Source organism: Cyanistes caeruleus, chromosome 5 (genome assembly GCF_971803275.1).
Source record: "Cyanistes caeruleus chromosome 5, bCyaCae1.hap1.1, whole genome shotgun sequence".
NCBI classification, from domain to species: Eukaryota; Metazoa; Chordata; class Aves; order Passeriformes; family Paridae; genus Cyanistes; species Cyanistes caeruleus.
Window position 1 is genome coordinate 53,083,613 of NC_141705.1, and position 25,604 is coordinate 53,109,216.

The window sequence follows — 25,604 nt, forward strand, 5'->3', positions numbered from 1 at the left end:
GGGAAGTCAGTATGTACTGCAGAAGTGTTTCCAGTATTATTCACCTTTCCACAGTTGATATCCATCCATGCATGGTTCTGTCTCTTCCCTTAGACTGAATTCCCTTTTAATTTCTTTTAATGGCATTGGAAAATACTGTATGCAATGGTATGCAGCCTACATGTTGATCCCTCTTTATCATCTATCTAGTCTTGACCAGTACTTAAGAATATGTGTTTTCAACCTAATATTTTTCTTTGTTTAGGTTCCAGGACCAAGGAGGGAGTTGTTCATGGTGTTACAACAGGTAAGATAATCATCTCTTGATTTTAGCTTCCTTCCTCCATGAGATTAACCAGCCATTTAGCTGTTAAAAATTCTGGTTTTTTGAGAGCACTACAGTTTATAAAAGATGGAAAAGCATAGGAAAATTGAGAGATCTGGTTGGGTGGGAAGACTGAATGGAAATGGCTTACAGGAAAGAAACAAATTTCAGAGTTTTGATTGGAATTTGTCACAGTTATGAGTGTTTTGAAATGTCTTTTTTTTACACTGATTAATCTTTCAGTAGCAAGAACACTTTCAAACTTGGAATTTGATGCCAGGCATGTATCTTTACAATAACATTTCTACACTAAGAAAGAGTAAATTTGCATTTTAAATTGATTTTCAGGGTTCATCTTAAGTATGAACTGAAACCAGTAACCAATAATTTGTTTTAAGGGGAAAAATGAATGAAAGTCTTTGATAACTATGGAGTACAGAAAAGCATTAGTTGACCACAGGGCATTGAATAAAATGTATAATTTTCTGCTGTAGAATGTGGGAGTTCTGGTGATGTGAGGAGAATGCATGGTCAAGAAATTTAAGTTGTTTTTTCCCCTAACACGTTCAGAAACAAATAAGAGAGTAGAAAAGGATTTCTTTTCCTCAGTGTACAGCCAGTGTGTCATTCAGCTCACATATCAGTGTGTCATGCTCACATAAGCCAAGGCAAAGGATAAACAGTGGTAGGTAAACAAATGTCAGTACTTAATACACAACCCACGTAAATGGTTGAAAAGTGAGTCAAGAGTGTTTCTAGTAAGAAAATGGAGCAGAATATCAGGGCTAGTCCTTCAGAGTTTAGCCTCAGCATGTGTGCTGCTGTTATGAGATTTGAAATATCAGCTCATTAGACCTCAATTAAGAGAAATATTCAGAGGGATCATTGCTATGACCAGTAGAGGATTGCAGCAGAATGAGATTTGGGGCACATATACTCAATATCATCACAGATGTGGGAGCAGCATCTGAGAGCACTAGGAAGCGAGTTAATAGAGGTGATGTTCACCAAGCTGGGATGTGGCAGAATTGAAGTCAAGGGCATTTTGCACATGGATGAAATTTGCTGAAGCAGTGGGATTCTAGTGGGCTAGCTCAGTAGGGGACTTGCTCATCCTGGAAGAAACTACTGATTTCAAATGCTGTACCTCTCTTTATATGATGGCAAAATATTTAATTCGGCAGGAAATTTTCAGTAGGTAAATAGAATTTTTAATGGATTTGAAAATATGTTAAATTTTCTTCTGGAAGGTATAAAACAGACTGTAAACCCAAACATAATGGGAATGTGTCTGTTATGTGCTGTGCCTATAAACAGAAAATTTGAAAAAGTTATTGTTGATTTTAAACAAAACAGTAGCTGCTCCTCACAGACTTGAGGAAATGGGTGACACAAAGTGAAACACCCAAAACTTGGGAATAATGGGTTGTGTGCTGCAGTTTGCTTCTTTCTAACCTTTCAGGCTGTTTGAGATGAGTTTGGCTGTTGAATGAAAATGGAAAATGATCAGGGAGTGAACAGGTTGAAATGTGGCAGCGGTAAGACTTCAAGCAAAATCTAAGCGATCACGGCTTCCAAAATGAAACAATATGGACTTGCTAATGTAAGAAAGGAGGAACTGCTTGGACACATTTTAAGAATAAAAAAATAAAAATAGTTGTTCTGGTAATAAGAGAAGGTAGATAAAAACAGATTTGGATTCACTGTAGTGATTCTTTGAGGTATAACATGAAGACAGATGCTAGTGAAGTTGCCAGAGAAGTCAAATCCATTTAAATCAATACTGTTAAAGCTGATGTGACAAAAATGCCTTTTAAGTCACTTGTAAAGACTTGCTTGTCTCTTTTCATATGACTGGGAGTTTACAAGTTGTGCTGGTCTTATGATATGAACTCCCCAGTGCATCATTTGAAACCTCAGGTGAAGTAAACACTTTGTTATGTAAATACAAATGGTTTGAGAGGTTGGAGACAGTAGGATACAAACTAGAATCACGGGTCAAAATGAGTGTTCATAGTTTTGCAGTCAGTCTTCTTAATGTCTGAGTTCCGAAATCTTGATAGTTTTGGTATCTTTGAATAAGCTGTGATTTAACCCCCTATGCTGGTGAAATGACATACCTTAAATAGCTAAGAAACCTAAATGCATTCCTCAGTCAGTTAACTTCCAAACCCAGAATTACTGGACTGAGGTGTTTCTTGTTTTAAATGTGACCTGATTGTACCATGACATCAGGATACTGTGAAATGAGGATTCCAGGCTGCGATTCACAGGAATATGGTGAGTGTGTTATTTGTCAGGTCACCCTTTCTCTGACCTTCTGATGATAAAGCAGCTTTGCTTATTGGTTTTATGAGGTATATGCTTGTGTTTAGATTTGCCTTCCTAATTAAAATGTCTCCTGGCCTTTGACTGTAAATGCAAAATTCACCTATTTTACTTATCTTCCAGAATTGGACAGTATCAAAGATGAAATATTTACAGTCCATCTCCTGATATTCTAAATAAAGCACTATTTGTAAAAAACTCAGGGCAAAAAAAGCTCTTAGTCCTTCTATCATGTGAGTGAAGGCACAATATTGATAGTAGTAACCACAGTCATATGTCTTGCTTAATTCTTTTATCTGATTATTCTCGTTTTTCTTAACATTCTTAGCCACTGGAATTCCTGCTCTTTAACTCCATAAGGTATCTTACAAAAAATTGAATAAATTAAAGAACCATCATATTTATGGCATCTTCATAAATAAATTCTTCAAGTACTTAAGACAAACTCACTGTTTGATATACATACTCAAAAGCATATTTGGAACAATGAGAGCAAGTTCATTAATTCAGAGAAATTTTGTGGTTTGAATCTACTTTTATTGTTCAAGGTTGAAAGTAGCTAGTTATTATTTTGAATTGCTCCAGAGGTTTTACATTGATATGCTACCCAGTTGTCTGTAATACGTAATGGAAAGGCAACTGCGATGCCAATACTTTTTGCACAGTTCTATAGACAGAATTTAAACTCAAAGTTAGCCTTGGTGTGGTGATTGTTCATTGTCCCAGGGTCATTTAATGGAATGGACAGTCTCTGCATAGATAAAAGATGTAATCAGGCCATAGTACAGCAAAGCTCTGCAGAAGCTGGTTTGCTCTGGTTCTCAACACCATGAAAAGCAGATATCAATTTTACAAAGACTTATGTCTTAAAATCATTAAGCAACCTGGTATTCAGATAAATTTACTATGTTGGAATCAACCCCCTGCATTCTGAACTGATTTGTTTGTGCACACTTAATGCTTTCCCCATTACTACTTAGTGTAAGCAATAAAATACACGGGACTGGAAATCTGTTTTGGTTTTTCTTCTCCTATTGCGGGATTTTCAGATCTGGAGGGTCACCAGGCTGGAGCTCATTATCACTCTGGTAATGATGTTGTCTAGTTATTCCTTAGAGACAGGAAAGACAATTCTCTCCTTGCTATGAATGCTTTTGCCAATCTGTGCTATTTATGTAGTTTACTGAATTTATCTTCATGGCTCTGATTTCTGAAGCAGTGTGTGAGAGATCTTCCATGGTAACTCCTGTGTCAGCTTTGTCTGTGTGCTGGTTTTGGCTGGGATGGAGGTAATTTTCTTCATACCTCAGTGAGGAGGCTGAGGCTTCATGAGGAATTGGGGGAAGACACAGCCAGGACAGCTGACCATAAGGTTATTCCACACTGTATGGCATCATACTGGGCAGTAAAACCATGGGGAGGGTTGGTGGGGGTCATCTGCTTGGGGACTGGCTGGGCATTGGTTAGTGGTGAGCAATTGTTTTAATTTGCATCACCTGTGGGATTTATGTCTTTCTTTATTTTCCTTTTTATTACTATTATTGTTTTATTTAAATTCAACCATACTTAGCCTATGAGTTCTCTTCCTTTTACCTTTCCAATTCCCATTCCAGTGTGGGAGTTCTGGAGATGTTCTCCCCATCCTGCTGGGGAAAGAAGTGACTGAGAAGCTGTGTGGTGCTTAGTTGCCAGCTGGGGTTAAACCATGGCTGTCTGAAATAGCAGCAATCTTAAGTATGCTGTTTTTGTTACTACTTTTACCAGTATCTTGCTGTTGTGCAAGTAGTGGTGTTAGTGGCCTGATTCTTTCCTTTTTCATTTGAGTTTGTATGTACTAATCCTCTCCTAGGATAATGTGTTTCTGGGAGGAGGAAATGTACTTCTGACAGTGCCTTCCCAAAATGCTGTAGTATTGGGAACAGCAGCAACTGGAGAGCTGCTCTTGGTAGGTGGTTGTACTGGCCCTGACAACATAGTGTAAGAAATGTGAGTATAATGATGGCATTGAGAATCAGGTGGCTTATACTACAGCATCCACAGTGCACTCAATTCCACTCTGTTTCTTGGTATTTTGGGGTGCAGTTGCTTTAAGAGCTTGAGGTAATGAGATTAATTGTGCCTGTAACAATCAGCACTGTACAACCATGCTTTATCATTTTATCAGAAAGGATGATGTTCAAGGCCAACTGAGCCCTTGTCAGCATCAAGTCTACTGAATTTGTCTTTTACGTGTTCTGCCATTCAACCTTTTTTGGAAAGGGCAGTTTTCAAAACAAAGTGTGTCACTTCCATACGAGAAAATTTTACAGGATGAAAGGACCCTGAATTATAGGATCATAGAAATGGTTTGAGTTGGAAAAGACCTTAAAGATTATCTGATACTAGCCCCCTTACATGGGCAGAAATGCCTTTTGCTAGATCAGGTTGCTCCTGGCCCCCTGGCCTTGAGCCCAGGTATGGGGCATCCCCAACTTCTCGGGGCAACCTGTTCCAGTGCTTCACCACTCTCATAGTAAAGAATTTATTCCATATCTAAACCAATTCTCTTTTAGTTTCAAGTCATCTACTTCTGCCCTGTAAAAATTCCCTCTTCACCTTTCTTGTAGGGTTTTAGGTACTGGAAGGCCACAATTAGAGTCTCACCAGCTCTCTGTCTTCATAGGAGGGGTGCTCCATCCCTCTGGTCATCTTGGTGGCATCCCCTGGACTCACTCCATCAGGCCCATGTCTGTCCTGTGCTGGGACCCCAGAGCTGATGCAGCCCTGCAGGTGGGGTCCCAGCAGAGCAGGGCAGAGGGGCAGAATCCCCTCCCTTGACTTGCTGGTTTGCTGCTTTGGATGCAGCCCAGGAACTCTGCCAGAAAATGAATGACACAGAGGAAAAACAAAAAGCAGTACTGAAACATACCCAAAACATACCCCCACTTCTTTTAAATTGTTTTAAATATTTATAGGGAAATTGGATTTTTGAATCTACTTTTGTAAGGTGCTACTTTATTTTCTTAGAATTCTTTCTGCCATTTGGAGCGACATGAATGAGTTTGTTTCATAGTTTCTTTCTGAAAGACTCCAAGCAAAACTGGGTCTCACTAGGCTTTGCAAGATACAGTGTTATGAGGACACACATCATAAGATATATGCTTGCAAGAACTAGTGGAAAGCTTCCTATATAAATTTCATGCATAGAATCCAAAGCTTTTTGTTGTCTGTAGCTGGTAATAATCAAATGGGGCATCTTAACAGATGTCTTTTTGCACTTGCTAGCATTAAGTCAAACCTTCCCTGAGGGCAACATTTGCTTTTCAGCAAAACTGACTTTAGATTAGCTTTTTTTTTTTTTTTTTCCTGAAAAAAAGCATGGCAGTAGAGTAGTGGATGTGTACAGTGAAATTTGTTATGAACCTTTAGATTGTTAGTGTGTATACTGTGGGAGATATTTGAAAGACTTTTTCTGTTTCTAATTTCAGACAATGTGTAGTCTGTTGTTCTACTCATTAATGAAAGCTCCTGGTCATAATAGAGATAATACTTAATTAGTTACTAACTTTTTCCTCTAAATTAGCTAGAATGAGCATGAAATTATCTGCCTCCATTTCTGATCAGCAGGTATTTATAATTTGGGTCTTCAATAAAAATTGCATATTAGTCATGTTGTTTAATTTTCTAGCTTTTTCCTAATTTTTTGCTTTTTAATATCAATCATAGTAATGCATGCTGCATGCCCTTTAATATGGACAACTGATGCTCTTTTATGTAAGGAATTAAAGAAATGTAATTTATCCACAGAAAGTTTAATTTTCATATGTGCTTTCTCAAAAAAGACTCACAAATGGTGGCCTAACTTTCAAGCAAAATCCATCCCACACTCATAAAGGATGCAGATAAGCTATATCCAATCCATTTTATTTTATCCATTTTATGGATCGGATGGGGATTTAGCCTGAGGGAGAGTATAGGATTAGTCAGAATGGCAAAAACATACAATGGATGTTTTTGGAGAACATTCCCTCGTTTAGAGGAGTTCATGTGTGTTTTGCAAGAAATCTGGGTATGTGACTTCAAGCCATGAAGTCATCCCATCTCTTTTCTTAGAGCAGTTTCACTGTAGTTCAAGCTGCTGTCAGAAAGAGCCCTTGGGGATGAATGAGCAGAAAATCCCCAGTGATATTCTGAAAGGTAGAATGGCAACTGCTGATGTATATGTAGGCTAAATGAGTTGTTGTTTCCCTGGGGCTTGGAAGTTGGCTATTAATCCAGTTTGCTTTGGCATTCAGTCTTTTTATAAATTAGTATATTATGTTTCAGCATTGGGGCAAAAATCTCAAGTGAGTCAGATAATAGGTTCTGTTTGAAATTCTCTGGTTGAGCATTGACAGATCTGCTTTTTAATGAAATATATATTAGAAAATAAAAAGATTAATCGGTTTTTTTTAGTCTAATGCAAAAAAATCTTGTCTTCCATGCCCTGTATGATGCAGCAAGTGTTTGGTGGACTAATTGGAACGCATTTCCAAACTAGGATATATTATACAGAGAGATGCATGTCTAAAGTGCAGTTAGACATGAATGAAAATGTCAGATGTCTTTCACATAGAAGAAATTGAGCCCCAGCTGAGGCTTATTCTTACCTCTGCTGCTCCAGTGTTACCAGATGGATAGTTTAATTTCTTAAGATCCACTTGGGGTACAGAAAATATAATGGCCTTATGGCTTTTCATGATGTTGGGCTGTCAGTGATGAATTCTCTGAGAAACTTACAGCTCCCAGAGGCATAATGTTTTTTTCCATCTTCTGCTTCTCCTCAGTGGCCGAGAAGACCAAAGAGCAGGTGTCTAATGTTGGGGGAGCTGTGGTGACAGGAGTGACGGCAGTGGCGCAAAAGACGGTGGAAGGAGCAGGGAACATCGCTGCAGCCACTGGCTTGGTGAAGAAGGATCAGTTGGCCAAACAGGTTTGTTTATTTGCAGCCTTTTCCAGGTGAAGAAGTGAGCAGCAAGGGGCTCATGAGCTGAGAGGCAGATGGAGTGCTTTCTGTCTCTCAGCCGTATGAATGCAGGATGAATTGTGTTATGCCAAACGAAGAGCAAAGAAGATGTCTGCTGTTTATAGCTTGTATTTTGAGTGACTTCCCAGGATCATGGAACTTGAGTAGGATTAGGCATGGAACTTTACTGTTCTGTAATGTCTTAGTTAATTTGGATCATGGTTTAAAAGCGTGATCTAGTGGTGGTTCTGAACTCAGCAGCCTCTAGTGGAGGCCAGCTGCTGTAGGGATAGCTGTATAGTTTTGTGGAAATAAAACTGGTTTTCCCACTAATTTAGAATTGAAAAGCAATCTGCTAGTGCTGAAAGGTTAAACAGCAAATCTCAGGTTTAACAGCACAAGTTGTATCCTCTCTGATTGTAGAGAGGAGGTTTGTTTACCAATACATTGACTGGTTAGACACATTGCATCTAAAGTCAAAGTCTAGCTGGAGAGTTACTGTCTTCCATTAATACAGTGACACTATCTCAAAAATGCCTCCAAATGGCCTCAAGTATTCAGACTAAATATGCCCTAGGTCAGCCTATAAAACACTGTAGGTATTTTTATTCATGCACTGTAGTTATATTCTTCCACTGGCACTAGGTGAAAAGTGACCCCAGCTGGTGGAAGCAATGCTTTCCAAAATGTGTATAGTGGTTTTTTTGGAGACAAAAATAACCCAGAAGAGACAAATGCGTCCTTTTGTGCTGTTTTCTGTATGAACATTTAAGAGTCAGACATAAACAGGATTAGGAAGAGTATTTAGTATTTACACAAAAATATGGCTGTCATGGAATTTAGCATGAAGTTCTATTGTGTATCTTATTTGCAGTTAGGGTTCAGGGGAGCTGTAAAAATTGACTCCTTAAAACCTGAAGTTTTTTATCCTTCCTGAAGTGTAGTCCTGTCTGCCTGACAAATCCTACTGGTGCTTTACCATGGGGAGCAAAAAGGGATATTACGTTATGATGGGCATTCATTTCCCTGTGGTGGATTGTCTTGAAAACATTACACAAGCCATTTTATTCTCTTTCAAATCAATATTCCTAGGGGATTTTTTTAGTCCTCTTTTATTCAGCTATAAGTAAAACATTGCTTTTGATGTGGTCATGGACCTTTGTAAAAGCTGTGTGGGAAGATTTGCAAAATGGAGAATCTAATGAACTGCCAGGGGATACATGAATACAGCATGGTCACAGTAGTCTCTGCCCTCCGTTTCTGCTCAAGCTCTTGCGTACTTTTGTGCTGAGAATATTCTTTCCTGTTCACAGCTCTTGAAACTCAGTGTAATATGGATCATCACTGCTGTAATGCACAATTACCCCCTTTAGTATTGACCATAACTAATGCCTTTTTATCTCTCTCTACAGAGAGAGATCCTTGTAATTATAGAGCATAAGACAAATGTCTGCTGACTTTGATTTAAATCTGTTCTCTGTATTGTAAAGCTTAAATATGTCGTGATGTCTGTAACAGAATAAAATCACATCTGAGAAATGAAAGAACATCCATAATGTACATGCATATTATTCCTATAAATAGCAATATTATTCTGAACTGGTGCTTTGTTCTTTAGATATGTAAAATCATTCATTTGAGACTTGATACCGATATTTTTAGACTGAGATTCTCAGTCATCTATGCAGTATGGCCATGTAGCTGATGAGTATCTGTGGCTGCTCCTGGACTGCCTTGCATCATCTCTATCTTATACTGGTTTTGCAAGGGATGAGTAGCCATTTTGAAAATGTTAAGATCAAAACTGAGTCACATAAAGCTATTTTAAAACCTAGTGGGTTTGCATTCCTTGCGGCTTGGAGACACATGAGATAGATATTTTTATTTTTTTTTGCTTGGATTTTCCAGGTAAACTGACAATTGGGTAGGACAGGTGTGGGAATCCAGAATAGCAGTGGGACACAGGTCCCTTGAAGGAAACAGGGTGAGTCTTTCTGAGATAACAGGAGGCGCCAACCAGGCATTCAGAGTATCTCTGGAAGGTTATGTGTGTATTAAGGCTGCCTGCCTGTGTGAAAGCCTGCAGTCTTGCCTGGTGGCTGGCATTTTTCTTGTGCCATGATGGAAGTTTGTGCTTTGGAGCATGAAGCACAAGCTTAAGCAGCCAAGTGAGGCCAGGCTGGAGGGCTGCTGTGACACCCCACTGTCACCCACCTGCCCTGCAGCTGGTGTAAGCAGGCAGTGTGGAGTGACAGCTGAGACAGTGAGAGACAGGGATGACTTGAGAGTGCCCATCTGAGGCTGCCTGGGGGAGTTCTGCTTTGGCAGAAGCTCACTGCTAAACAAGCCAGGGCAGTGGTGCTTAGTAGGCTCAAATTAATTATAAAAGGGCTAATGCACTGCAAGTAGTATTTTACTGAATAGCAAAACATTTACTGTATCCCTGTGTGTTTTTACTTCCGTGTACAGTGTGTCTTCTAAAAAAGTTTTTAAATTGTAAAAATTATTGATAGTTGCATTTAATACAGAGATGAACATGAATGTTCTATTTGCAAGTCAGCCTGAATGTATGGATACAAATGGGAGGGAGTGTACCAGCAAATGAGTATCTAGTGCGTAATATTGTGTGAAAACAAAACATGGATTACAAAGTTTGTTTTCAGATAGGTAATTAACAAATTGAAGTTCTTAACCTCACTGCATCCATGTCATTTGGTTCCCTGGCATCTCAAGAATAAGCAGTTGCCAACTTCCATGATTTCCATGCTGAGTAATTTTATTTTTACTGTTCTAGCACCAAAATTCTCAGTCAAGCTGAAACCTCAAGGTTCTTTGAGTACCCTATGATGCTATAGTCATATGGATTTCATGTGCTGTAGATTTTACTCAAGTAAATAGATGAACAGGTCTTGTCTTTAGTATTTTTTGGGTTATGTATGGATCACGTTTGGTATTTCTAAATCCTTTTGTTTCTATTGTCTCTTAATTTAGCGCATTTGCAGTAAATAGCACTGAAAACACAAAATTACAGTAGCAGGTAACAGGCAATACACTTCCAGAGCAGTTAAAACAACTCGTTGGTTTAATTATGAAGCTTTCGGTGAAAAAGTCTCTGCATCAAGACTGATGATTTATGCATTTGGTATTTTTTTCTATAGAAAATATGAATTAACCAGGAGCCCTTGCTAATTGTATTTAATGTGAAAATTAATATAGAAGAGCAGTGGCAGGCTTGCTGTATCTCCCCTTCCCACCCCCTGCATTTCCTGGCACTCCTTAGAATTCAAGCAGTCATAGCATGAACGTTCAGTGCAGTGGAAGCCAGAGGTTTAGAGTATGTCTTACTACATTTCTTTTCTAGAACAGCTGATCTTGTGCATCTTATGAACAACCAAAATTTTCCACAGACATTATGCTTTGTTCAGAGCCAGGGTGAATGAATCCACTTTGGGGAATCACCATAATCAAATATAAAAATATGTAGAAGCCTTTTTGATCCTTCTTGCAGGGAAGCTCCATAAGACATGGTGCAGTGATGAGACTAAAGACATGATGGAACACCTTTTAATTTTGCTGAGAGCAACTCAGTTGTAAGACAACAAATATCACAGTGTACTCCAGTCATCTGTTACTTGTTCATTTGGGAAATCATACTAGTAGAAGGAATGCAAACCCTGTGAGTATCTTTGAAAATTTGTCTTTCAGTGGCAAAAGGAAGGATACTTTTCTACTTTATTATGTACCAATTTCTTAAGTGTGTTACCACTTCTTTCAAATATTTGATTTGTCTGGTTGCAAATTGAGATTCCTGTGTGTTCCCATAGAAGTTTTGATTACCATCTGTTGTTTAAAAAACAAAAAAAACAGCTGAATATGAAATCTTGAAGTTTTGCACTTTACACATTGATTTTCCAAACAGAAATCATTTTAGAAACACTTCTGTAGAAATCTTAAGCAGAAAAAACTTCGAGATGACATTTGACTTCAACTTAAGTTATTTCTTGGGTATCAGTTTCCAAAATATGAATAATAACATTAAAGTCTCCAACACTGCTCTAGTCCTTTCCTTGTTACCTGCATACAATAAAAATGTCTAGCTTAGTAATTGAAAAGCTTCAACAGGGATTTTCTTCTTTTGTCTCTTTTTATCTTTTTGAGAGCTGTTTAGTATATTTTATTTGCTACAGTGCCATAATACTGACATGACACATGGAAAATTCCTGAAACTTTCAAAATTAATTTTAATGTGCTTTTTTGTTGTAACTAAGATTCTAGAAGTAGGTCTAATTATTGCAGAATTTGGGTGTAGGTGGAACCACATATTTTGATGGAAAAAGAAGATCTGCTGGTTCTCTGACCATCTTACTGTTCAGTAATACTGTACAGGATGCTTGGCTTATTGAAGGATCACCATTTCCCATCTTTCCAGTCTATCCATTAGTCAATTGATTTTGAAAAGCTTGGCTAAAACCACAGAGGAAAAGCTGTGGAGCACAAATGTCCTCTTTCCTTCTTCAGAAAGAGAATTAGAGAATTTTTTCACCTTTGCATTCCATTTTTTGCTATTTGCCAGGTGTGTCCCAAAAGGCTAATAGACCCCAATGAAAAGCAGGATGGTAAGTGCAAGTTGCATGAGACTTAAACTGTTGTTCTTTAGTTGGAATAAGCAGATTTCCCAGAACATTTAGTACGAGCAAAATATCAAGCCTTGATTTAAGCAAGGAAACTTCAGTAAGATTCTGATGTGCCAAATGCAGAAATAGCCTCCACCCAATTAACTTCTGGAGTTAAATATTTTTTGTGGATACTGTGGAGCAAGCAGGCTTTAGTGGTACAATATCTAATTGCCCTCCTCAACTACTTCTTACCTTTTATGGCTCTAATAAAAGTCACAGTAGAGAATGGGTAAGTTTGATTAAATATAATAAAAAATCTAGGACCCTAGCAGGCCTGTCAGGCAGTTTTAGGTCTAACCCTTTATGCCTTGGGCATAAGGCAGTGCCAGCTTGTCTTGTGCAATGTAGAGAGATGGGCTCTCTGGTTGTTCTGGGTGGGCCTCACCATTGTGCTGATGTGACGCTCCTGGCTGGTGCACGGGAGCAATTACAGCAGCAGTTTGGAAACATAAAATGATTTGGGTTGGAAGGGAGTTTTAAGATCACCTAATATCAAACCCACTGCCACAAGCAGGGACACTTTCCACAGGGCCAGGCTGCTCCATGCGCCATCAACATGGCCCTACAAGATTGTGTGGTGTGGTTTCTGGTGGGGTAACTGGCACACAGTCAGTCTTCCACAAGGAAACCAACGGGGTTTAGGTGTTTTTTAGGAGAAGGCCTGCTCAGACAGTCACAGCTGAACATCAGTCAGACAACACTTGCTCTCAAACTTCTATTTGCATCATAATGTGCAGAGCATATCGTCTGGGGCAGGTGTTCTTTTCCCCTTATTGTTTTATTCTCGATCTATGCATAATGTATGAGTGACTGCTGCAAAACAAAGAGGATCTTTAGCAGCTATTAGCAATGTTTCCTTTTTTAATGTCTGTAGATTGATTGAGAGTGGAAGAAGGAGGGATAGATTTCCCATTAGGGGATCCACACTGCTCAGGAGGTGATTCACAGAAGACCCTCTTAAGAGAAAGCCTTTGTTAGCTGTTTTTTTTAATTCTTGAAGGAAGTGGAACTGTCAGTGAGCTGACATACTTCTTTGGTTGTAGCATAGCTGGTCTGATTTATTCTGGTAGAGCTTTTCTTACCGATCTCAGAATTGATGATGGCGTGTTGTACTAAAATATCTGTAACAAATTCATTCTATAAAGCTAATCCATATTCCAGAAACAGCAAACTCTGATTTGTTATGAATTTTAAGGCACTTATAGGCAGGTGATATTAAAGTTCTGAATCTGCTTTATGTACGCAGTCCAATCTCCTCCTCATGACAGCACATGTATATTTTTGATGGGAAAGCTCATGAATCATCTAGGTTGTACAGAGATATGAATGTCAGCAGACCTGTGAAATTGTGTTGCAATCCAATATGAATTCTGAGTGTTGGAATGCAAGAGGCTTTGATTTAGTGGTTTGAGTTTATTTTGGAAGCACACTGCAGTTGCAACTGAGGCCCCTTAATGCAGTTTTGTTAATGAAGTTCTGTTTTCTTTTGGTGTTTCCACATGGGCAAGCCTCCCATATGTAGTTTAGTATATGTTGACACTGCCTATTGGCACGGTAAAGAACAGTGTGGAGTGTGTGAAGCAGACTCCAATGTTTACAGGAAGTTTTATTTGATGAAATGTGTTAATGATGCCCACAGAAAATATGCTGATTAATAGGAAGGGTACAGAAGTCACAAAGCCAGCAAGGAAATATAATGTTTTTCTTCTACCTTTCTTTTGCTTTATAATATTTTCTCACCTGTCACTTCCCTCTTGGCAGGTATGCACACATTTTGGTAGCACTTCTGGATGTGAGGGGATTAATTTTATGTCAGTTTGAACACCACTGTTTGAAATACTTAAAATTAGGCTGAGCAATATAGAAATGAATATGCACAGAAAATAACAATACTTGGGGGGGAAAAAAAAGTTGAAAATGGGTGACTAGGTAGAAGTGCTAGAGTCTTTGTGGTTGTTGAAGAGTGTGTTGAATTGCTGGTAGAATTCTGAATAGCAACTTATGCTTGACCTCCCTGGTTGAAAGAGAAAATACTTTTCCTACTCTGGGGAATGTTGCCAGTATTTTTTCTCAGAGGGCACAATAGTATTTGAAGGAAGACCATGTTCTCTCTGTGAGAGCATTTCCATGAATTCATATCTGTGACTTAAGCAGAACCTGAGGAAAGAAAACTTGTAAGGTGTTATAAAAATATCCTGGAGGTTATTGCTCTTCATTAATTCAGGAGCAAATGTCAGTGCAATAGAAAGGTCTTGCGAGTTTTCCTGGTTTCCTAATGGCTTCCATGCTGAGAGAACATTTTAGTGCAGTCTGATGTTCATGGTCTACCTGCTGCCTTCATGACTTCTGACCATTATGGATTCCTAATTATCTGTGGAGAGATGGAGTTAAGGAGCTTTTGGGTGGCATCATATTGTTACTTGTTTTCTAGCAATTGCTTAACCTCAGATTTATCTTTGTCTGTGGAGAAATTAAGTACCCCCATCTTAAACTGAATATGCCTGTCTCCCTTGGTCTCAAAGAAGAATTGTTTGCCAGCTGATAGGAGGGTAAACAAGTTCTCCATTAGGAACTGTTCATGTCATGCTAATAAGATAATATTTGTAAAATCTACAGATAGAACATAATTTTTAATTTATTTTTATGTGACTTATGAGGAAGAAGCAAAAGGTATTTCCCATCCTTTACCAGGAGTCTGCCTTTTGCATTTATTACAAGGGTTTGCTTGTCTGCAGTCTGCTCTGTTTCCGCCCTCTTCTTTAATCTGGTCTCCTTTCTATGTCCTATATCCTCCATCTCCTGTTTCCATGTAATTTATCTAATATGCTCCCACAGTACATCCCAGTCTTCTGTGTTGATCTCCCCTGTGTAGGTATGGACATTGCATTATGGAATTCTCTCAGGCTAGCTATGGAACCAGTTCCATTTCATAGTGTTGCAGTCTTTCCTATGCATCCATCTATGGGATTTCATGCAGAGCTCACAGAATTTTTATTTTTTTTTTCCCCTGTTCTAAATAGTTGCCAATCCTATGCTAAATATTCAGGAAGGTGCTACTTGGTGAGAGGAATGCTTTTTAGTTCATTTGGGGATGATATATATATTCATGCCAACTATTCCTGTTCTTGCCCACTTTGTGAGAAAGATTCAGCAATTTCAGATGGGAAATAGTTTCATGTAACCCATGATAGCTGGGAAAACTGTAATGCAGCAATTTTGTGCAACTTAAGGTAAGAGTTTTACAAGCTTCCAAATATTAGCAGGTTACTGTAAGTGTCTCCTAGCATCTTCTGCCACATTTCAGTGCTCCTTTCCTCTGCTGGTCAAGAAGGACAGTGTAAGCCTTGGAAGGTAAGAAGCTTAAACATGATTCCTTCTGTGCCTATCTGGAAGTCATTGTCTCCAGAGAATTTGTGATGGTAGCTGGTTGCTGATGTTGTAAAAGCCAAGGACTGCAGCTGGCAGGTTTTTTTAGCTAGCAGTGAAAGTTTATGGTGCTGAAATGACATTTTGGCAAAGCACTGCAATGTGTGTTTGTGTCTGCCAGTCTGTTCAGCAACGCACTGCAGAGGGATGTTTAATAGGCATGAGTAGCAAATTGGGGTCTTGGATTGATGTGATGATGAGGTTTGTATAAACTTCAAGAACTGAAATGTGGAGTAAATACCTCTCTGTGGAGATAGAGATTAATCTATATTTTCAGAATGTCAATCCTTTGTCGTCTCCCTCCCATAGAAATCCTTTAGGTTGAGAGGGAGGATGAAAGTAAGGTGGGATGCTTTATTGGGACTACCTTATTACTGGCAGTGCTGTTGTTACTTTCAGAGGAAAGGAAGTTTGTATCAGAGTACTGGTCATGATTAGCAAATATTAGTGTCATATGATATATGCAATTCTTGTGGCTATTTTAACCACTGATAGAACTTCCTAAAGAATCTGTGGAGTAATAGATAAAAGCCTGGACATAGCCTGCAGATGTCTGTGACTTTTTTTCAAGATGCTAGGACATAATGAAAGAGATGATCCTGATCCATCTTTCTTACAGTAAACTGTTGTTAAACTCTGGCTCTCACCTGCTTTCAACTGTGCTAACGTGTTTGTTAGAGGAAGTTAAGTGGCATGGGTAAGGATGATTTGTAATAATTATTCAGTTTTTAAGTACTTGTCTGAGTGTTTCAAAAGTTTCCATGATATATCTGGACACTGGAATTTTTTACTGGACAAAGCTACCTTGAATGTCTCAGAAATGCGTCTGAACATTTAGACTGCAAACATCTTATTTGCCAGTGGCTTATCTAATGCAAAATATTCCCTGTGAGGAAACTGGAGGTGTAAGCTGCTAAAGTTGTCCTTCAAAAAAACATGCTTTTTGCAAGACTGAAGCAGGCAGAAAGCCTGATTCTCAAGTGTATTGGACATATTGATTGCCCTCCAAGCTTTTGGTGTTAGCTTTCAGAGCTATTTCCTTGTGCTTTATTAGCACATGCCCTGGAGGTTTGCCAGGCTTGGGTCAGAAAAGTCAAACCCAAGCTCAAGATGAGGAGGTGCAGCCAGTATAGAACTACTTTTACCCTGCTTGGTGGGTTAGCTAGAACAGAAAGAGGAGCTGTCTGTAATTGCCTCTCCTTCAGAAGCACATAAAACAGGATTTGTGCCTTTGAAGCAACCTAATCCCTCTGTCCCACCTCCCACTCCATCCTCTGTAGAAGGGGCATCACCTAGAGCAGCTGATACCCTGCCAGTATTATGTCAGCCATACATATTTCTTCTCAGGGGCTGTGGGATGAAGCAGAGGCTCTGGGCATTTTGGCTGACCTCTGCTATACCTTTTAATTGTGTAATTAGTTCTTTCTTCATGTGCTCCTACATGTAGGAGAGATATGTGGATTTTTTTTTTTATTTTTTTCCTTCTAATTCTCTGTGATAGTTTTAAGGCCCAAAGGGTTCATTGTGGTCTAAATGAACATGCGCTGCCCTGGAGTGGTGCCCTGGTGAAAAATTCAATTAAGGTGTCAGGTTGTGTGTCAGTCATGAGAAATCTCTACTTATCCATAGAGACAGTATTTCTAAGAGGGAATATCCTTTCAAGATGAAGAAGGCAAGAAGCAGTGGTTGAAACAAGCTATCACATCTAAAGAAAATTATTTTTACACCTTGTAATGCAAAATGTGCTTGGGGAAGGAAATGACAACAGCAACTGAGCTGGGTTACAGAGCATTTTTAAGACTTGTAGGTCCTCTTGATTCTGTGTGAGCCTTCAGGAAGGAGGCTGGAAGCTGTAAAACCTGTTGGCACCTCTGGTGTTGAGAACTCGCTGTGAGCTTCTGATTGCTTCTAATTTGAAGTGGTTTTAGATATTAAGTTAATAATTTGTAATAAGTTAATACTTTAAAGATATTGAAATGTGTGGTTTAATTGTAAGTGTGTATGCAGTTTCTGGCCAGTTTGGTAGAATTTATATCCATAATGCAGTTTAGAGATGATAATGTGTGCATGAAACACTTATAATTTGCCTAATGAATATACTTATGTCAATTAAAAATAATAACATTACTCTGGTGGCATCAGACACTTCAGTTCATTACTTAACAACCAACATATCCTAGCCATGTAAGAACTGCACTCAGAGATGCTTGTTTGACCCCTGTCTGACTTAGCTAATAATTAATATGGTTGATCTGAACAAATGATTCTGTTCAGATTCCTAGTAGCATCAGCTTTAATGGCTGGGTCATTTTTAATTTTGTGCCTGTGGCAAATCATCTTACAAGTCCCTCAAGAGACAGCTGACGGAATTCAGACATATTGTATGCAAATTCTTTTGTAGAGAAAGGTCAGAGATCAAATAGAGCTGGAGGCTGAATTAATTTCCCTCTCTGGAAAAAATTTTCTAACAGGTCAAGAGTGAAGTCACTGGCTTTGTACAGATCTTCAGATGGAAGAAAGATTTCTTCCCTTCTCTTCACCCCTACTGTGGTCTTAGAATTTATTCTGAATTGCGTTTGTTGTCTTTGATGATGCTGGGACTATGTGTTTAGAAGCTAAACTCTCTTCCTTGTCCACAGCATGGAGACAGGCTTTATAAGCATATTCTTGCATAGCAAAAGTTTAAAAGGTGAAGGCAGGAAGGAGGGATTAGTGATGGCTGTTGTGATAATATGCAGTGCAGTGTGGTCAGACCAACAGGTGGAAGATGGAAACTTTTACCAGGGGCCTCATGTCAGTTGTTACCTTTTGTTATTTATACCTTTGTTACCTTTTGAAATTTATAAAACAGCTTATTGAAATGAAGGTACTTTTTTTTTAAAGCACCATTATTTTCAATAGATTCCATGTGTTTACTTTAAAAAAAAAAGCCTAAGTAATAGCTCTTTCAGTAGCTTTGAAGGAGGGCATGTGTTCACATAGAGCTGACCTGATGTCTGAGCCAGAGTAGTGAGCTTGCTTTTTCACAGTCACCAGCATAATGTTTCCTCTGTGGTCTATTTTTGGAAGGGGTGGTGTACTCATCATTCACAGGAAAGGTAACAGATTTAGCAGTGCCTCTTTCCACCTCCTACACACCATCTATGAGATGGAGTTTTTAAGTCTTAGCTGTCTCTGTAGATTTTTCCCAGAGCTGCATTTCGGATGTACGCTTTATAAGCCGGCTGGTTGGACTGCTGTAAATCCCAGCTGTTGTCCAAACTGAGAAATAAGGGAGGCTGGGAGAAGTAATGAAACCACTTCAAAAAGCAAATCTTAGACCTTACTCTGAAATCTATTTGGAGTAATGTAAACATCTTGGTGACAGTTGAGTAGTGGTGGATTTGTTTTTGTTTCTTTTCCCAGCCTGTGTTCCTTAGCTCAGCTCTATGCCTCTAGATTGTGTGTGGTACATTATGGGAAGGGAAGCCTTTGCAGGCCTCCTGAAGGAGAATCAGACTTGGGAATTCATCCCTGGTATGCAGGCTACATGAAGAGAACCTGGAGACCTATTGGTTGTACTTGACGTAAAATGGATGATCATAGCTGGTCAAGGTGTCAGGTTAATGTGTTCCACAGAGACTTAAGGATATTCAGTTGCTTCAAGTTTTCTCTGTTTATCTTGGATTTAAAGTTGGCCTAAGAAAACAGTAACGGATTTGACTGAGACAGATGGCAAACCCAACCTTTCTCTGCATCTTCAAGTTTGCAAAACTCTGTTTGCGGGATCAAAGGCAATGGTGGGGATGAGTTGGGTTCGTGAAGGATGAAAAGACTGGGTAGGGGATATTTGATCATTAGGGAATGAGTGGGAGGAGAAAAGAGTGGCCCTATATTAGAGAAGGTAATTCTTGACTCCCCTTGCGTTCAAGCACCATAAGGCCACATCTAATTGTGTTTCCTTGGGGTATGGGATGCTGGCACAGAACTCGCTCTCCAGAAATCTCTTTCTGCTTCTGAGAACTCAGAAGAAGGGCTCAAACTGTGATATGGGATGTGCAGTGGATTCCACCTTTGCCTTGTACCCAGAAGCTTTTGCCAGCAAAATAGTGTCTGGGAAGTTGAGCTGCCCTGGAACTTGAATATTTCAGCCTGATCTTTTGCCTTTTTGGTGAGCATTGATAACCAACACAAATCCTTTGGGAAGAAGAAATTGCATTTTAGATTTTTTTTTTTTTTATATAAGTGCTCTGCAGCTGTCCTAATGTTGATCCATTTGCTAATTGCTAGGAAACTTATTTGTATTAGAGCTTTGTAAGTGCTGACTGCTTTTGAATACCTATCCCAGCCCCTAAAATTTGAGTAGTTTGGAAAAGTGAGGCATTTGAGTGGTTGTTTCAAAGGGACATAGATTCAGCTAAGATTTCAAATTATCTGAATGGATCTGTATAGGATCTATCATGTCATGTCCTCTACTTCTGCTTGCATGTTCCACCATTCAATGCCTGAGGCATATTTTGAGCTCTGTGCTAGCCATCATACCCACCCAAATGTTCCTGGAGTGTATGCTGACATCTCACTAGCTCACCTAATTAGTACCCCTTGCCCCAAGGAGAAAGAAACTTCTCAGATTCTGAGGATCTTGAATTTGGATGGGTTTGTATGCTTGAAAGAAGGACAAAAGGAATTTTCAAAGATTATTAAGTTTAAGAAAAATCTACAGCCATGAGCTTTGTGTTTATTGGTTATCCACGTTTAAAATAAAATCAGAATACGTTCTAAATTTTCCAGTGAGTTAAAATCTGTCCAGTGAGTTCTATAATCTGTTAAAATCTGAGCCTTAGGTCCATCTGTCCTACAAGCATTCTTGTGTCCTGTAGAGGAGCCCTGGCCTTTTGGTTTCCCTCAGGTGCACTGTGTTTGACCACCTATTCCATCAGCCCAGTACGACATCATATTGCTCTATCAAAGAATCATGGAATGGCTTGGGTTGGAAGGGACCAACCTTAAGGATTGTCTGCTTCCAACCCCCCTGCCATTATCTTTCCTGGTCCTTTGCCAGGATCTCTGCAGCAGTCCTGTGGAGGTAATGATGACTGCTGTGTATTGATAGACGCCAATATCCCTTTTGCCAGGATGGTAAGGGGAGCGACTGCCCGTCATTGGGCCTGATACTGACACTCGAGGGAATGCCAACTCTTTCAACAAAGTATGGAATTTACACAGAGTGTTTGTGATGGGCCCTTCCTGCCCCAATCTCCCAGGCAGACTGGTGGGAGATCAGAACTGGAATGGTGCTTTCCTGCTTTTCTTACAAATCATCAATATGCAAGTCAAGGTAGGCTTTTTATTACCCTCATGCTCATGCTCCATTTTTGTAAATGAAGGCTACCTTGTCCATGAGTAAACAGGTCCAAGACTTTTATCCACAGTGGCTATGCAGGAGAAATTGAGTATGTAGCTTGGCTAGACACATCTTTATTAAAATATAGCAATGATCCAGGAGAAGTAAGAGCTCAAGTTGACTTTTAGGGGTTTCTTTACATTTAGCTGAACATATCTGGCGTTCAAGGAGAGAAACTAGCCTGTCACAGCATTTACCAAACATATTTCAGAAGAAAACTTGAAATCATTTGTATTTTTTTGTTTTGACATGGACTGTCGAATACTTGCAAAAAAACAATGTAGCTGTTGAAATCATGACTGTGTTTCAAGCTACATTATGTAGCAAATTTATGAAGAGCTTCTGTGTTGCAGTATCTCATCTGTTATGTCCTTTATTGTAAGACCATGATGTAATTTCTGATTGTGATATCTGAGATGCATTGGGTTGTTTGGCATTTTTTAAATCTTTTCTGGAGAGGAGGCAGGAATTTGGCTGGCTCATCCCCAGACATTGTGGCTTGTCTTTCAAAACACCCAAATATCTGTTGATCACTGTCTCTTTGTTGAAGAACACACTGTGCTTTCACAAAGTGTCATTCTGTGTGGCCAGCATTGGAGACTGATTTGAGAAGTGGGGGCAAAGAAGTCCAGAAATACAAGTTATCTTTGACTAAGAGGGGCTATCTTCCTCACAGTGAGACATTGCAGGGATGTTCTTTCCCCACTTGTCTTGGATGAGTAGCTAACAGAAGCTTGGAAGGGCTGCTGCTAGTAGGATCCAAGCTATGCAAGGAGTGGGGGAGATGGCCCAAGAAGCTCCTTTGGCTTTGGTTTTGGCTGATGGCTTGATCGGTTTCTCTCAAGAATCACAGGTTGCTTCAATTCCAAAATCAAAGGACAGGAGTGCAGCACCTGCTTGTTCTGTGGACTAGCATGGGGAAGACTTGGGATGTGCATGAGAATCCTTAACTGAGAAAACATGCTTATGCTTGAGTGCATTATTCTTGTGATTGTCTTTGTTCAGGAATGCTAAACACAATTAAGTGCTTTAGTACATCTATATTAAAACTAGAGGTGCATCAAGGGTAAGATTCTTCTGTGCTTCAGCCACCCAGCAGTGCTTTGGTGAGCAGGTAATCAGAACTGCAGCCACTGAGGCCCCTCAGAAATGCCAGGAAGGTTTGACAGGTGATTGCAGGAAAAACAAGCAGAAGTGAATGGGCATGTTGATAACATAAAATAACATGTGCATCTATAGAATTGGTTAGGTAGAACTCTAATGTATTTTAACAATGCTGTATGTAATTCTGTAGTAGGCTTTCTCAGTTAGGTCTCTAAGAGAACTGGTTAAAAGGAGTGTGTGGTTTCAATAAGACAGCCCTTGGGATGTTGCCATATCTGGGCTTTTTTGAACTTTGTATTTGAACAGTTGAGTTGTTTCTGCTTATCTTCTACTGTTGGAGCAGTGCATGCTGCAGTGTTCAGATTTTTGCAAATCTCAGCCATCATCTGGTAAAGTTGTGTATGAGAGAAAAAATACAGTAATTGTGCTTGACAAAACAAAAAACCAAAACCCTGAGAGTTTTGCCACCAGGTTTTATTGAGTAATGATTAAATAAATCTCTAGTGAGTGGAAATAAATGGGATGTGTAATTTTTCTGGCTTTAAATGTGACATGAAAATGTTTTGTTCTTTATTGTTCCTTGTATTGTTCTCCACAGCATCTGGAGCGTTATCTTCTCCATTGTGGGAGTCAGCATTAGTCATCTGGGCAGCTGCTCTTCCAGAGGCATCAAGCAGTGGGTGGATAATATCCAGATAGTACAGAGCAGCAAATAACATCAGTGTCTTAACATGCAAAATGGTTTTGGAGTCTGTTAAATTCATCCCTTCTTCCTATTTGTTATGTTGGGCTGCATGAAGAAGGGCGATTACGAGCCTGTCAGCTGTCAGATCTGTCTTGTACTCCTGATCAACCTGATATGCCTTCTAGATTGGCAAGGTTTGAAAGCAGCTAGAATTGACTAAGAACAAGAGGGTAAGGCTGGTACAGTGACAGCTGGTGGCAGTTAAGTTTTCTTACTTCCTTTGACAGTAGGTTTTTATTTCACTGCTTGTTCAGCCACCTCAGTGTGGACTGTCACTCTTTGACAGCAAGTACAGCAAGTAAGGATGATCTTGTCAGTCAAACCTACTCAACAGAAAACTTGTTCCATTTACTTGGTGTTTGATTTCTATTTTGCCTTCTATTCAAAATTCTTCTGGTCTTTGAGTACTTCATTATGCCATATAAATAGTTTTGTTTTTCGAGACTATGTAGACGGAACATCTGAGAATCTGAGATGATTTGGTGCATAGCCATATTTCTTACTGAATACTTTATTGTATTTCTTGGTTATCAGTAGTAACGTAATTGGGATATTATTAAAAAGTACAAATGCCAGGCAGCAGGATATTCATGTCAGGGAGACTGCTTCTTCAGCTGTCAATATATAAAATAATGATCAGTTGAGCATTGCACAGAAGTGCTTTGCAATTAAAAAATGTAGCACAGATGTTAGCTATGCTCTTGGACAGATCATCCAGACTGTCATCTGTTTGTTTTCCTGAAGTACTGTTGTATCTATATGCAATTAGTCTATTGTGATGGTATATACTGCCTTTTAACTCTTTTTCCCTTCTGAAAGATCACTATATTAACTCTGAGGTTTAGTAATAATTTACAGCTGTCTTTTTTTTTTTTTCTTTTTCTTTTTACTGTTTTCCCTTCCACCTTTTCCAAGCCAAGAAGTTTGGTTCTTCATTGCCTTAGACTCTGAAATACAGTAAGCTATTAGAGTCTTCTTCACACTGCCACAGAAGCAGACAATTACTGTGAGGTGATGGCAGTTTTTGATTTGATATGAGATAGCGATCAGAAGGCTGGTGGCCTTTGAGCTTTCAGTTACTTTATGAAGCCAGAATGGTAGAATAGCCTATCTTTTAGTCCCTGCCCATGTCCATCGCTGGGAAAAAAGGTGTTTAGGTGGAAAATGGAAAAGGGGGAATTTTGTGGTTCCTATGGAGTCTGGATTCTTTTTATTTTTTTTCAGTCTTATTAATGGTAATCAAGGATGGAGATGTTTACAACAGGGGTTCTTTTCAGAGGAGTAGACATGCAGCTCTTAAAATATCTGTGGGATGTGTAAAACTTTGTACCGAAGTAATTACACTTTTAATTTCAGGGAAAGAATTTTGCCTTGCTTGTTTTCACCATGCCTTCTAGTGCATGTACTAGTTCCTTCCTCCTTGTGATTTAAGTCTCATCTTAGTAGTTGGGCTGTATTTGAAGTATTTCCTACCGGAACATACATGCAGTAGCATGAAATGTGATAGCAGTGCCATTCTGTGCCTGTTTTTCTCAACAATCTCTTCCTTCTGTGTCACATTATTTAGACAGGATTGGCTCAAGTGCCACATACAAATATCTATTTCTGTTTGAGAAAAGAGGTGGGAAACTGAATTAAACGTTCAGTGCCAGATACTGATACAAAGATACAGTTAAACAATATGTATTTAGACTCCCTGAACAGGCATCAGTCCAGATATGATAGACATAGGTGCTGCAGAAATAGCTGTATCTGCATGGCCCTAGTCCATTTTAGAAGATGGAGAGCCCATGTGTCCTAGTTGATCTCTCAGCATTAACTACATTACCTTTGAGTCCAATCCTTGTGGAGAGTAAATCACCTCACCTCTTGTATGGCTGGGGAGGAGGATGCCTTGTGCCTTAGTGGATTGCATTGAAGAGGAACACACACAGACTGGTGTTGGCCTGAAGCTTCTGTGTTGATACTTTTCTTTTTGTACTTGTAAGCGTGGGCCAGACCCACAAAAACCATGTTTCTGAGTCACAGGGGTCGTCCTCTAAGCAGCCACAGTGCTCTCCTCACATGCAGTCTGAACTGTAAGCAGAACACAATGCTTTTTGTAGTCCTTGGGTGAAGACTCCTGTGATGATTGTCTGAAGTCACGCTGTATCCAAAAGAGTGTAGTTTGGATACAAAGAGTGGAATACCCTTCTCAAGGTTTTGCAGCTGTACAAGCTTTGTTGCATTGGGATTTAGTTGTATTTTATCCAGGAAAAAAAATGTGACAGAAATGTAGCTCACTAGAACAGGATCCTGAAGCATCCAAACTGACAAAAATCATTAGTCCTTACACTCTGAAAAGCATGGGGATTATTTCAAAGAACTTTAAAGCAAATGTCACTTTTCATCTTCAGAACAGATGCTTCTACTCTGTTGGAAGTGCAAGACAGGAAGCTTGGATTTCTCTTGCTGTTTGAGAAGTAGAAGAATATGAGCTACATTGAGTCCTATTAGTAGTGTTGATGTCAGAGGTATGAGCCTGAATTGGTTGACTGTCTGCCAAACATGGACATGTAAGCACAGGTTCACTACCACAATATTGATTTAGGCACCTTCCAGGAGTGTTTAAAATGTTGATTAAAGCATCCTCTGTGGCTTCACCCACAGCTATT

General features: G+C 39.3%; 1 protein-coding gene across 3 annotated transcripts in view; it reads left to right on the top strand.

Annotated features, from left to right (window-relative positions):
- SNCA (synuclein alpha) overlaps window positions 1-25,604 on the top strand; it is a 64,209-nt gene that overhangs the window by 7,631 nt on the left and 30,974 nt on the right. For all 3 annotated transcript variants that reach the window (XM_086888641.1, XM_023926192.2, XM_086888642.1), the window contains exons 3-4: window positions 245-286; window positions 7,438-7,583. In XM_086888641.1, coding sequence (XP_086744767.1) covers window positions 245-286; window positions 7,438-7,583 — 188 coding nt within the window. The remainder of the gene's footprint in view (window positions 1-244; window positions 287-7,437; window positions 7,584-25,604) is intronic.